The sequence below is a fragment of the Rissa tridactyla genome, chromosome 1 (genome assembly GCF_028500815.1).
Source record: "Rissa tridactyla isolate bRisTri1 chromosome 1, bRisTri1.patW.cur.20221130, whole genome shotgun sequence".
Taxonomy (NCBI): domain Eukaryota; kingdom Metazoa; phylum Chordata; class Aves; order Charadriiformes; family Laridae; genus Rissa; species Rissa tridactyla.
This window is the reverse complement of record NC_071466.1, coordinates 126,479,248-126,493,181: the sequence shown is the minus strand read 5'-3', so window position 1 is coordinate 126,493,181 and position 13,934 is coordinate 126,479,248. Positions and strand designations below refer to the sequence as shown.

The window sequence follows — 13,934 nt, the reverse complement described above, 5'->3', positions numbered from 1 at the left end:
CAGGCGATAGGACAAGAGGAAGCAGCCTCTGGTTGGGCTAGGGAAGGTTTAGACTGGATATTAGGAAAAAATTTTGCACTGAAAGGGTTATTAAGCATTGGAACAGGCTGCCCAGGGAAGTGGTTTGAGTCACCATCCCTGGAGGTATTTAAAAGATGGGTAGACATAGTGCTTAAGAGATATGGCTTAGTGATGGTTTTTGACTGAGTTAGGTTGATGGTTGGACTGGATGATCTGAAAGTCCCTTCCAACCTCGGCAGTTCTATGATTCTGTAACTTTAGTACTGCAAACCTCCCAAATCAGCAAGCTTAGGAAAGATTGGCCTAGCACCAGTTTGCAGGTTCATGTTGCAGAGAGATCATCTTCATAGTAATTTATAGGTTTGGGTTATTTAACAGACAGCAAACACTCCCGTGTTCCCAGGCACTTCTTACTCTTCCAAGCATACGATAGCTGACATCTGAACTCTCCTAGTAGTTTCAGAAAGAGAGTCCACTCCCTCCCCACTTTTACTTCTCTTGTTGTATCCTATCTCCTCCCACCACTTTTGAGGCCATTGCTTGGCAATAGGGAAGCTTATGGAAATAGCAATATAGAATTAATTTTGCTCCCACTACTGTGGCTCTTTCCCTGTTCTAAAAAAGTCTCACCTTATTTTCATAACTAGCCAGAGTGGTCTGATGACAGGCAAAGGCACATGGATCCAACATCTTACTAGAATGCAAAATTCAGCACTGTGAGTAGTTACTTCAGTTTATTTTGCTCAGATAAAAACAGAACTATAAAATGTTTGGTACATTTTATTTAGCGACATACAAGAAGGAATATAAACTGCCACATGTTAAACTTGCCACAAAAGAGCTGGATAATCACCCCACTCCCTCCCCCTAAGATTATGTATCTGAAGTGGTACTTTTACAAGGAAAAACTTGTACCAGAGCACTTGTGGTACAACAGTTTATACTGCTGCTTCTTGATAATCTGTGTGGTATTAGAGAGCCACAAAGTGCTCCAACTATTACTTTGTAGTAACCGTAACTTCCTAAACATGTTCTTGTGATTTCACCAACATATGTGTTCCACTTAAATGCACTGCACCCAAAATACATGGATATCCCATATCTATATATTCAGGATTCAAGTCCATTCGAGACAACTGTATCAACAGGTCACAAATTGGTATGTATGATGGACAAGATAAAATACACAGTATAAGCTAAACATGCACAGCACCCTTTCCAATGCTAAGTGTCAATTCTGTGGGTTCCCCCCCGCCATTATACTTTAGCCCAGTAGAGCTTAATGTTAGCATTGTTGACCAAACCCAAATCAGTTTTAATTAAAGAATGCAGATATAGCTTCCTTCATGCTAGCACTATATCAGCTCTCCTCTCAGTCATTAACAGCTTTGAAGTGTGTTTTTATAAGCCTTTTAAGGCATGTAAAATAATACATGTTTAGAATAAAAGAAGTGCCATGATTTACTTCCACGAGCAAAGTCTCTCTTCACCGCCATTTGTTGTTCCCTTCCTTTTCACTCTCTCCCCCTATCCCTCTATCACTAGAGTGGACGTAAATAATCTCCTATTAACAAATGAATTTTTGATCACTTCCATGCTGCATTCATTTGCAGCCCTTTCTTCATCCTGACACTGGAAGTGCAGGAAGACGGAAAAAGCCAACAAAATTTAGGACTCTAATGGAGAATATAGTGGACCTCACCTCTATTTCAAAGCGGCCATAAATTCACTCACCCAGATCATGTCCGGCTGATAATAATTTCTATCAGAGACTGTTTAATTTCATCTCTCTTCACTCATTTTATCCTATGGACCATAAGATTTTTTGCAGTAACCCTTTCCAAAGGATTCAAAAAATAAGGCTGAAGGTGTAGTCAGGAAAGATAAAATAGACTAATCAATAACTTTTTACAAAATAATCTTCACAAACCCTCAGTGAGGCACGCATGTATTAACCCTCATTTTTACATAGAGGGAACTGAGGCACAGAGAAGTCACTTCCCTGTGGTTAAGAGTAAATCAGTGACACAGGAAAAACTGCAGTTAGTTCCTGCCTTTCGACCTTATGATCAATTCATTAGACCAGGCTGCCTCAAATAAAAGTAAAACAAAATGCGTTGTTTGTTTTTATTAAGAAAACAGTCACTTAGATGGCAGTAGACTTTTTCCTAAAAACCTCAGGGTCTTCTCTAAGTGAAAACCATTTAACCTGGTTAAATACCAGGTTTTGTGGTGGATTGTCTGTATTAAGCCATGTAGTGTGGAATATGATTTTTAACCAAAAAGCTCCAAGACGTCAGAATGTGTACATATTCTTATCTGCCATCACCTTAAATTGCAAAGCCTGCTTTTCGCCAGTCATTTGCTTCTTGCACTTCATTGAGCGTGAGCAGTAAACCTAGACAAGTCTATTTAGCTCCCCCAGGCTTAGGCCAAACCATTCACATAATTTAGGCTTTCCAAAAGCAATACAAATATTTAATCTACAAAGTGTTGAGATAAACCCATGACTATACATGTGATCGCACTTCTATTAATAGCAGAACTTAAAGAATTTTAAAAATAAACCAAAATGACGTAGCCGGAACACATGTTAGCATCCTTCTAAGGCTATATTGGATCTTGTTTCTCAAACTGCAAATACCAGCATCCTTTAGGCTTTAGAGACTAAAACATCCCTCTCTTTCCCAGCCATAAGCCACTCTGCAATTTAGCAGTGTCGCTCTCAGGGCAGTATAACCATCATACACAGGCACCATCCGATACGTCCAACAAAAGGTCAATACAGTACAACACATTTCCAATATAGTATGTGACCGTAGCAGCATACAGACCCCAAGTCATAGTCTCCAGAACTGCCTAGACAAATCTGGCTGATATCAGATTAAACTAGTATTTGTGAAGAGACTTACCAGTGTGTGTGTGTCAGCCTCCAGCATTGTCCTGCTCTGGAGTTAATGCCTCACAAATAAGGTAATTTTACCTTTATATAGTGTCAAACAAATACAATTTTTTTTTCTTCTGCTCCTTAAACGTATCCTCAGATGAAATGAATATTCTTAAATTAGAGTCTGGATCAGAGACTCCAAAAAGTAATTAAGTTGGTTATCAGCCCACAGTAGGGGAAGCCAAGCAAAATGTGTCATTTAGGATTGACAGCTCAAAATAAATGCAGAGGAAAAATCTATTTTTTTTATTTTTTTTTTTTTACTGTGGATGATTTCTCAATAAAAATAAAATCATGCCAATTTTATGACTCCAGTAGTCTCTTAGTATCTGAAGCAGCAATAACAAAATCTTCATAGAAGTGTTTGTGGTGGAGGGTCCATACAATACTCCTGCCTAACTGGTGAACTAACCAGAACCCAGACTCTTTAATCGTGAGAGTCTTTCTCCAATGATGTTGAAGACTGTAACTCACCACCAGTCTATCATTAACTCCAGATACAGGTTAAAAAAACAAAGAAACAAAAAACACAATTAGCAAAACCTGCTTGAAATGTTTTCTCTCAGGGCTACAGAAAAATTAGCCAAATTCTTTATTCCACTCATAGTGAAACCGCCCCCCATGGCAATGGTTACATGATCACATTATCTCCAGTGTACTTCAAGTCCATATAAAGTCACATTTATTTAGACTTAACACACACGGTTTCCAGTGATGCTTCTGGTTTAGGCTCCAGCTTCTCTGGGAATTCTAGTTTTTCACAGATTGTCTCCTTTATGGGTAGGTACTGAGAGATCTCGTTAGGTTCCGTGAACAGGGAAGGTGGAACGTGCTAAGAAACAAAAATTTTACATGAAACATGTGAATGAAAGGAGGAGAAAATAAAATGGTATTCCAACCCCAAACTTTTACAAGTAATTGATCCATAATTTACCTGATTTAAACACCTGAAGTGAGGTATAATTATTAAAATTTACCTTATACATACAGTCTTTTACTCCTTGTGTGGATCAATAGGCTAAGAAAAGGTATTTAATGTTTTCAAGCAGCAGATTATAGGAGCACAAGAAAGTCAGAAACATTTATGAACAGCTACAATGTTTTTTTAAAAATATATATTTATCATTTGAATGTAACAAACAGTTGTTTTGAGAGTCTAGTTCTACATGAGACGAGGACGGGTACAAGGGATCGCATGTCTAATGTCTTCTAGCCGTTGCAATGTATTAATTGGAGTTGCTCAGATTTAGCTATTGATAACTGATATACTTCAACATGTATCTTAGTTTTATGAAGTCCACCACAAAAAAATGTATGAAATACTAAAACTCATTGGATTTTAATTTCATATTTGAAGAAATTAGGTGGTTTCATTAAGTTAATCAATATCTTTCTCTAGAGATTCCTGTAGACAACTTCACTGCATATAAGATATTTAATGAAAAAAATAAATAAAATCTATACTGAGCAAAACACCTTCAAACTTTTTAACATCATTCTTTAAGAAGTGTAGCCAGAGCTATTCAAAGGTAACCTGTATTTTGGCTACCCCTAATACGCAAGGAATCATACTGCTGTTTCAATTATTTCAAACCTAAGTAAAGCAGGAATCTTTTTCACTTTACCTATGCAAGCTGATCTAGGGAACTGAAAAGCTATATGCATTTCCCTTCTATAACAATAGGCATTAAAAATTATTTAACAGCGTAGATGGTAATTTTTAAACATGAGGTGAAGTAAAACCTAGGTCACTGATTTATATTTCAAAAACCACAAAACTATCAAAGATCTCATGTCTGAATTTAGTCCTGTTTATAGGGATCATGTATTGTTAAGAAATTATACAGCGTCCCTTTCCTGATAAACAAAAACATTCCCTCAGAAGGTTAGTAACACACTAGCCACTTTTTACAGGTGAAAACACTTTTACAGGAAAAACAAGGGAGAAGGAAAAGTATCAAGAATGCCCAAGATCAGGTGTTGAGTCAAGAATAAAAATCAACAGCTGCAACTCCAAATGTGCCACAAATTATTCTGAGCCTTTTCTAGAGTTTTAAGGTGGGCTATTAAACTTATTTGAGAAAAACTGAATGAGTCTATTACCAAACAGATCTTAACCCCTAATACTACTTGCAAGCATACACTCATGAAGTTTAGCATCACGGGATGTGGACTACCTGATTTTGTGGCTGAATAGTTCTATGGAAAAAAAAAAAAAAATTAAAAAATCTTGTTAACTCCAAAGGAGAAAAAGTAACCCAATCCCGTATCTTGTCATGTGATTAATGGATCTGAGCATTTACAAATGCAAATCTGCCTTGAAATCTGCAATAAATGTTGCACAAGCAAAAAGGTTTTTCCTCTGCATAGATTCCAAACCTAACAAAAAATTACTTACAGACACAGTATTTTCTATGCTGACCATAAAAAAAACATTAAAAAGCAGACAGAAAAAAAATATTTAAGAAATACAATACCTTTAAACTTGATATTTTGCTTTCTCTGGATGTATATTCTCGCAACATGTAGGCCTTGTCCGCCTAATGGGAAAAAAAACAGCAAAAATTAATTGCAAAATTATCATCTAGTATAAATGCAAAATAAGCATTTTAAATAAACTGAAATTTAATAAGCATTTGAATTTGGTTGACCACAGATTTTCACCTGGGAGCAGAAACGTACGTTCAAATTCATGAAGACAGAGAAAGATGTTTAGCAATGTTCTCTTTCCCAAAAGTCACCTTTCTGTGTGCATGCATGGAAAAAAAAAATTCTATGACTGAATATGCTTGTTAATTTTTACTCAGCTAGAACTGCTACGTCAGTACACAGAGAGCTAGACAGAATAAGCAAACCACAACTGTTACTTTCTGTATTATTTAGGAGATACTAGAACTCAGTGTAGTATGGACAGTTATTTGCAAATTAAAACTTGCCATTGTTTATTAGACAAGCCATAAAACATTTACTTGAAGACAAGGATAAGAACAATATCACACCATTTACTGTTGCCTATTTTTCCTCTTGTACTTCCTGTCTAATATGCGTTTATCAAATATATTTAAATGATTACTTCACATAAGGGTTGCCTACTCTGCTCATACAGAACCTAGCCCCATGGCATCCAGCATTTTGTTGCTACTTCAGCACCACCATAGTAACAAAATACACTTGAAAGTTCAGTTCAGGTAACTTCTATGCCCCCAAACATCAACATTAAATTACAGGAATATCAGCAGGTCTTCTCTGAAAGTAACATGGCAAGGCAGTGTCTGTAAAATACTCATGATGGCGAATAAGGGTTTACCTCATGATGAAGCCTCGTATCATTAATCCTGATAAGTACCCCATCAACTCGCAAGAAAAACCTCAACAGCACAAAAAAGCTGGAAGGCATGACTCTCTGCAAAAATAAAGATGTTCCATTTAGCATATTACAAAGTTTTCCTTTAACTATGCAATTATCCATATTAGATATTCACAATGAAAGACAGTATGAGATGCTTTTGGTGCTAAAGTAAAAATTTGGGCTGTTGCTATGCTACAGCTATTATTGGACAGCAGCGCCAGACAAGGTCTCAAAAGGTTCTTAGGCAGGACACAGTAAGAGGAAAGAGGGAAAAGACTGTTCCCTGAAGAAACAGACAGGAAGATTTCAAGCCAACATGGTTTTCAGTAAGATTATATTTCTAAGAGTGAGGATAAAGAACTCTGTATTTTAAACTTTAAATCCCAGAAGGAACAACATACAAAAAGTGGCTGTACTTTGCATACATTAACCAACCAATTCACCACGCATCTTGTATACACCTCTTAGTACTCACTATTTTTACGCTCAAACTTGATACTCCATGATCGTGAAGTTCGTCTTCAAAGAGAAGTACTTCTTCAAAAAACATAATTTGCTCCCTGGCTTTCAACTTCTCTGTATTTATGTGTTCTGTTGTAGGAACAACCTAAAGAAAAAGATGAAGAAGAGCTGGCATATTAATTTGTTGCCAAACTACATAAAGTTTGTCCTGATCTTTTAAATCCTGCAATTGCTAGTTTTAGAAAGAAAAAACCTTTATGGCACTAAGCTTAAAACATACCAAAACTCTAAGAGGAAAAGTTAAAATTAAACCCAAAGTTTCCAAGAGGAAACATTGATCAAAGCAAAAACCAAGAGTGGAAAATTCTGAATAAAGTACCCTCTGGGTATAGGCTTAGTAGGGCTTCAGCTGCAAACAATTCTGCTCGTTTTCTGTATTTGAAAATACTTGAAGATGCCTCATGTTTAACATACAAATGAGAAGTTCTGCATTATAAGTAGTATTCCATCCACTTAGTATCTTTAGCCAACGACAAACCCTGCAGAGGATTTGAATAAAACCTTTCCATGGAAATCAAGTACCCGTGTATTTTCCATCTCACAATCTCCATATACACTCAAGCACTTCCACTGCCTGAAGACTGCAGGCCAATAAGACATCATTTATTTCTATGCTGCACTTTTAATTCAAGGATAACTCAAGTGATCTATAACTAATGCAATCCTAGTGAATTAATATAGATTATCTGCTTAGTAGCAAGAGATCTGTATACAGTAAATAGAAGCTGGGAACTTCAGTCTTATTTTAAAAAAATAAAGATAAGGGAGGGCCTGTCAGTTTAGATATGAGAAGTTACTGTTGCAGAAAAATATAAAGCCATTGAAAGCAACCAGATCTACATATCTGCTTACGCAAACTGGCAAGCAACAGAGAGTAACGGTACTAGAGAATTACACAGCTGGTAGTTCTGTTGGGTGTGAGGAGCTCAGAGCTGCAGAGGGGAATCCAGCAAGTGCTGCAGATTCTCATGTGCTTTATTCTCTAAGTTTTCACTAAGGGACACAATGGCACCCTTTTATATAATCGTAAAATGCTTTAAAAAACTAAGTTCTGAAAACAAGCCATAATTTGATTAGGATAACATGCTGAGAGACATGGAAAGCCCAAACTATACTTTGAAGTCAGAAACTATGAAGCTGTAAGATTTGATAGATGGATTGCTCGGTGGATAAGGAACTGACTGGATGGTCGCACTCAAAGAATTGTGGTCAACAGCTCAATGTCCAAGTCGAAACCAATGACAAATGGCTTTCCTCAGGGGTCAGTACTGGGACTGGTGCTGTTCAACATCTTTGTCGGCAACATGGACAGTGGGATTGAGCTCACCCTCAGCAAGTTTGCCGATGACACCAAGCTGTGTGATGCAGTTGACACGCTGGAGGGGGGCGTGGCATCCAGAGGAACCCTGACAGGCTTGAGAGGTGGGCCTACGTGAACCTCACGAAGTTCAACCAGGCCAAGTGCAAGGTCCTGCGTCTGGGTCACAGCAATCCCAACCACAAATACAGGCTGGGTGGAGAATGGATTGAGAACAGCCCTGAGAAGGACTTGGGGGTGTTAGTTGATGAGAAACTCAACATGACCTAGCAGCGTGTCCTTACAGTCAAGAAGACCAACCGCATCCTGGGCTGCATCAAAAGCCACAAGGCCAGCAGGTCGAGGGAGGAGATTCTGCCCCTCTACTCTGCTCTGGTGAGACCCCACCTGAGTACTGTGTCCAGCTTTGGAATCCTCAGCACCAGAAGGATGTGGACCTGTTGAAGCGGGCCCACAGGAGGGCCACAAAGATGATGAGAGGGCTGAAGCACCTCTCCTATGAGGACAGGCTGAGAGAGTTGGGGCTGTTCAGCCTGGAGAAGAGAAGGCTCTGGGGAGACCTTATAGTAGCCTTCCAGTACCTAAAGGGGGCCTACAAGAAAGCTGTAGAGGGACTTTTTACAAGGGAATGTAGTGATATGATAAGGAGTAACGGCTTCAAACTGGAAGCGTGTAATGTAGATTAGATATTAGGAAGAAATTCTTTACTCTTAGGGTGGTGAGACGCTGGAACAGGTTGCCCAGGGAAGCTGTGGATGCCCCATCCCTGGAAGTGTTCAAGGCCAGGTTGGATGGGGCTTTGAGCAACCTGGTCTAGTGGGAGGTGTCCCTGCCCATGGCAGGGGGGTTGGAACTAGATGATGTTTAAAAGGTCCCTTCCAACCTAAACCATTCTATGACAGCTTCTAAGCTTTGTTTGACTGAAACAATATGCAATCAGCATTTAACAAGGACAAATGGTTACCTTTAATGTTGCAGTGTCTCCCAGCAAAGTTCCTTTGTAGTCTGTTGTGTAAGTCCAATCATATGGCTTGACAACTTCCTTAGTGTGCTCAGTCTCACTCCTCAAGAAGTGAAAGAGAAAACAGCATGCTTTGTAGTAATTCTTAAAAACTTACAACCTCACATAAGATTATGTATTACAATTCCCACACACTTCAAGAAAACCAGCAGCATTATCTGTGCTGCAATGATGACGTCAAGACTTAATCATACAGTATTGCTTCTTTCACAACATCTGTTTCCATAATAAATTGTAAAACTGTTACCAGAATTCCTGTGCTAACACAATCCCAGTCCTATGAGTCAAAAATAAAGATTTTTAGTTTGATGTTACTGAAAAATTTGTATTTCAAGATCATTTTTTCTTTAAGTAGGCAGAAAGCAATCTGCTGACAACACAGAGCAATCATAAACACTGCTATTTGCCTTAGTTTTCATGACAGCTTTGATTTCTCTCTGTGCTTTACTTCCAGGTGCTTTTGCAACCGATTTTACAAATACTAAACAGTAAAATTAGTTTTGATGCATGGTAATTGTTCTGTTATATTCCTAAGGCTAAGAGTTTGAACATGTACAGCACTTTGCACTTTGAAATGCCACACGATACAGTCTTGTAATGCTCAACACTCTACAAGTTTGAATAAACAGAAACAGCATTAAGCCATGTTACACTTGTAGTTTATTTTAAGCAAGCCAAGACACAACTGAAAAAATACGGCTGACCCAATTTAACAGAGAGGATGATCACAGCAAAGAAAAGCTAAGTGTCTTCTGTGATTACACACCATATCTATGGTAGAACCAAATGCAACATGGTTTTCAAGAGTTCAGCCTGTGCTTTAACTACTTCATGACAATTTCACATACAACACAACAGTACTTGCCCACTGGTGAGAAAATACTGTACCTGCTCTCTTGCCACTCCTCTGCACAAGCCACTTTGATCATACCTTGGCAATTATTGACACATTTTAAAGCATCTGTTGCATTGAACTCAATTCCAAAACCATGATCATGCTGTATTCTTAGGATATTGTCTCCAAACATCATCTCTGGCAGGGAAGGCATGTGTAATTCATCAGCCAATCTGCACAGAAAAATAAAAGTCCCATGAAGAGAGATCTAATGAGCTATAACTCATTGAAAGCAATCCTTGTTCTGGAATAAGCATTCTTTAGACCATGGTAACTTAGAAGACACACAATGAATACGTTCTGTAAACTCTGTTGTTTTCCCTGTTTAATAATTGGTTGTGAATTGCAGAGTCATTGATCCAAAGTGACTTTGACACCATAAAAGTATGTAAAACATTCCTTCTACATCAGGCTCATACAAAAGTCTCATACATGAGGAATCAAAACACTATCTGATAAGCATGAAGTAGCAGCTTTCAACCTGTTGCAGCAAACCCCTGGATGGTCCAAGAACTACTTCGGCAGGTGTCCAAAAAGTTTTAGGAACAAGCACTCATTGTCAGCAAGTTTAAATTCACTGCACAGTGGTCCATAGCTCCAAATTTAGAAACCTACAAGAAGGGGCTGAAAACAACCCTGGCAGAATATGGGGAAAATCAAGTGCAGAAGACACTACTGTGCTCTACCACTTTCCCAAGCTGGTAGAGAATACATGCCGGTATTTGTAACCTTATGCATGAAAGCCACAGCCCCAGCTGAACAAAACACTGCATGAATGAAATAAACATGATCCCTGCAGAAAGTCTCAAACCATCCTATTTCACTTTTTGTTTTATATCAATCTATATACTTACTTATACTTATGTGTATGTATACATACACTATCTATAAATACACACACATAACACCACTTTATGTACACACTGACCTTATTTAACAAAAAGCTTCATATACTACTTCTCCCTATCACTACCTGCTTTACTTATCAAGATCAAAAAGAAATACATGACATCTGTAGAGAAGAAAACTTTAGGAAACACATTAATTATAAGGGCCGGGGGGAGGGGCAGGAAGTGTCCTAATTGCAACTTTCACATGGATAATAAGGCATTCCTGAACAAAAGTGTTTATTTCTGTGTCCCTGCATACAAAACTGAAACAAAAATAGAGAATTCATAGACCTGGAGAATAAGATACTATGTCATTCCTGGAGAAGGCAGAAGAACATTACGAACTTTTCCATTTCATTACGTGCAGGCCCCTTTACCTGCAAAGACGAACTCCAGCACAGAAAGGAGTTCTCAGCTATGGCACATTTAATCCTTCACCTTCCCACAGAGGTTACTGAAGGATTTTTGTGATATGCATTTGCCATAAATAAAACTCCTACAGATACTAATGATGTTCCCCAAGGAATAAAAAAGGCAAGATGCCAAGAAAAATACATTACAAAAGGAAACTGACTAAAAGCACTGCAACTGGGTAGTTTTGACCCTTCAGATTTGAAGTGGAGGAATTGTTTTGGGGATCTCATGCTAGGTACCAAGACCTACGGGTAAACGGCTAATTTTGGACTTCTCTTCCCTACCCTGCAAAATCCTCTGTGTTCTTTCAAGCTTGTGTTGTGGTTCTTGCAACTTTACTTTTCAGCATTTTTCAACACATCCTGAAAAACTGCGTCCCCCTCAAAAACATCTAAACAGATAAAGGTAATTTCAGAAAAATTTAAAATATTTTTTAGTATTTAAACTATTTTAAAATAGCTACAGTTAAAGAAACTGAATAGATCAGAAGACGCGTACAGCAGGCAATTTGGCATCTAGACTAGCAGTTCAAGTCTCTCTCTTGTTTACAGATAATGAAAAGAGTTAACAACCTCCTGATCTTAAGAATAAAGATATTCATTTTTAGGAGGTAGCATCCTACAAAGTAAGTCCTCACAAACATGCCATAAAAATGGAAAACTCTAGTAATAGTCCTCCTTCCCCAGCAGGACACAGGTACAGCTTAGCTGGATCCTGAATCCTCATTGCAGAAAAATGACTAAATCACAGGATTCAAGTTTTCTTATCTGTAACTGCAAAAACTAAAGGACTGCTAGTCAGAAGCAGTTTGAGAAGATTGTTTTAGGCACTGAACACAGGATAAAGATGAAGAAAGGAACACCGTTTTTACCTGTTTTAAGGCAGATATTCAGTTTTTTAAAAAAAGTCAGTGTAACACTGTTATGTTAAAAAAATAACATTTTACTACACTATATACTAAACTGTAACAGTGTACTATAATTAAAAAAAACACCCTCAAACATAACATTTCAAGACATGGGACTTTATCAAACAAATTACCCTCAGAAAAGTTAAAAGCAACATGAATGAAGATATATTTAACAAGACTAACAAGATTTCCATGTATGTATTCCAGAAACTGAAGCTAAGAAGTATCTGTCAAATTCAATGGCCACCAAGGCCAGCTATGGTACCACACAGCTGAACTGTGCAGCTCCACATTAGCAAATCTGACTGAAGCACTTGATGCTGACACAGGAGCATCTTCTCCAACAGTTTGGCATCAGTGGAAGTTACTACTACAAGGAGAAAGCAAATAATAAATTTTTAATGAAATCCACTATCCTAAAATAGCCATTACCACGAAATAGCTTATGACAATCTGCAGACAACATTTAAAAGAACCTTAATCACCATCAAAAGGTAATTAAGAAAAACAAGCTACTAATTAACAGGCTTCGGTCCACAGAGGTACAGATCTCTATAGCCATTAGCAATCGTTAAAAACAAAATCCTGGCAACTACGCGTAACCCAAATCACACCAGTTTCTCAAGACAAAAAGAGAGGGAAAAACACCCCCCCTTCCCCCCCGAGCTACCGGAATATACAGCGTCTCCCCCGCCCAGTGGACGCTATTTCTTTCTGAGGCAAGGCAACAAGGCACCCTAAACCTCTGGCCGTCAGGGAGGGAGCTCCCAGCCCTAGGGAGGAGCAGCCAGCAGCGCAGGTACCGTCGTTCCGCTCCCCCGGCCCCCAGCCCCCCCCCACCTCTCGGCCTGCGCCGACTTCATGATGTGTGTCCGGGCGGCGCTCAGCTTCCAGGGCCCGAAGGTGAAGTCGCGCCGGTTGCTCTGGAAAACGGGGTGCATGGCGGAGGCGAGGGGAAAGGCCCCGCCGACGAGAAGCTAAGAGGCGCCAGGGGAGCTCGCCTCTCCACCTCCGCCCGTACAGCCCTAACGGTAGCAACGGCGCCGCCGGAACCGTAGCCTCAAGGGACTTCCGCTTCCGGGGAAGCTCTGTGCGGCGGCAGGACGTGACGTGCGGCGGGGCGGGAGGTGCTCGCGGTGATGGGCTCTGGGCACCGCTGCGCCCCCGGACCCGTCGTGCTGCGTGGGGGGAGCTGGGTGCCTCTTCCCGCCCGCCGCGGGAGAGGGGCGTCCCCGGTCTCCTCTGCGCGAAGGGGCAGCGAGTTCGCCTGAGGGAACCGAGCTGCAGCAGCCGGTGCAAACTGTGCATGCGCCCGGCGGGCATTCGTGTCTCCAGCCGCATTCCCGGCGCCCAGCCCGAAGGGCGGCTCCGTCCCTGCCGCGGGGGCCGCATGTCCGTGCCCCGAGGCAGGAGTCCTGCGGCGGGGTTCGCCGAGGGAGGGGTGGGAGCGGTCACGGGGAGCTCTGCAGCCCCGGTGCTCCGGGCCCCTGCTCGGCAAGCATTACCCAGTTCTGACATAACGATACCTTGTGCCACTGCTGGCATTACGGGTGTAGGTGCGTGCTTAAGTGTGGAATCACCTGTGCTGGTTGGGGATCTCCTTGAATGCTTCCCAAAGGTGGTATTTAAAAAAAAAAAAAATGTCAA

General features: G+C 40.1%; 1 protein-coding gene across 2 annotated transcripts; it reads right to left on the bottom strand.

Moving 5' to 3' along the window:
• Positions 1-736: 736 nt before the first annotated feature.
• Positions 737-13,360, bottom strand: TIPRL (TOR signaling pathway regulator). Of its 2 annotated transcripts, none has more exons than XM_054197201.1 (7): positions 13,128-13,359; positions 10,067-10,246; positions 9,122-9,221; positions 6,793-6,924; positions 6,276-6,371; positions 5,446-5,508; positions 737-3,800 (listed from the first exon to the last, which is right to left on the bottom strand). In XM_054197201.1, the coding sequence occupies exons 1-7, from the start codon at positions 13,226-13,228 to the stop codon at positions 3,651-3,653; spliced, it is 822 nt and encodes a 273-aa protein (XP_054053176.1). In that variant the 5' UTR covers positions 13,229-13,359; the 3' UTR covers positions 737-3,650. The 2 variants fall into 2 exon arrangements, with proteins under 2 accessions (XP_054053176.1, XP_054053184.1); XM_054197209.1 differs by lacking the exon at positions 737-3,800 and adding an exon at positions 5,651-5,713 and having other exon boundaries at positions 5,487-5,508; positions 13,128-13,360.
• Between the last annotated feature and the right edge of the window lie 574 nt (positions 13,361-13,934).

Excerpts from the sequence above, each read along its gene's own strand:
- TIPRL (XM_054197201.1), bottom strand. The coding sequence starts at position 13,228 with ATGCACCCCGTTTTCCAGAGCAACCGGCGCGACTTCACCTTCGGGCCC. Across the intron at positions 10,247-13,127 it reads AAGTCGGCGCAGGCCGAGAG|ATTGGCTGATGAATTACACA; the intron begins GTGGGGGGGGGC and ends TTTTCTGTGCAG. Across the intron at positions 6,925-9,121 it reads GAGACACTGCAACATTAAAG|GTTGTTCCTACAACAGAACA; the intron begins GTAACCATTTGT and ends CTTTTTCTTTAG.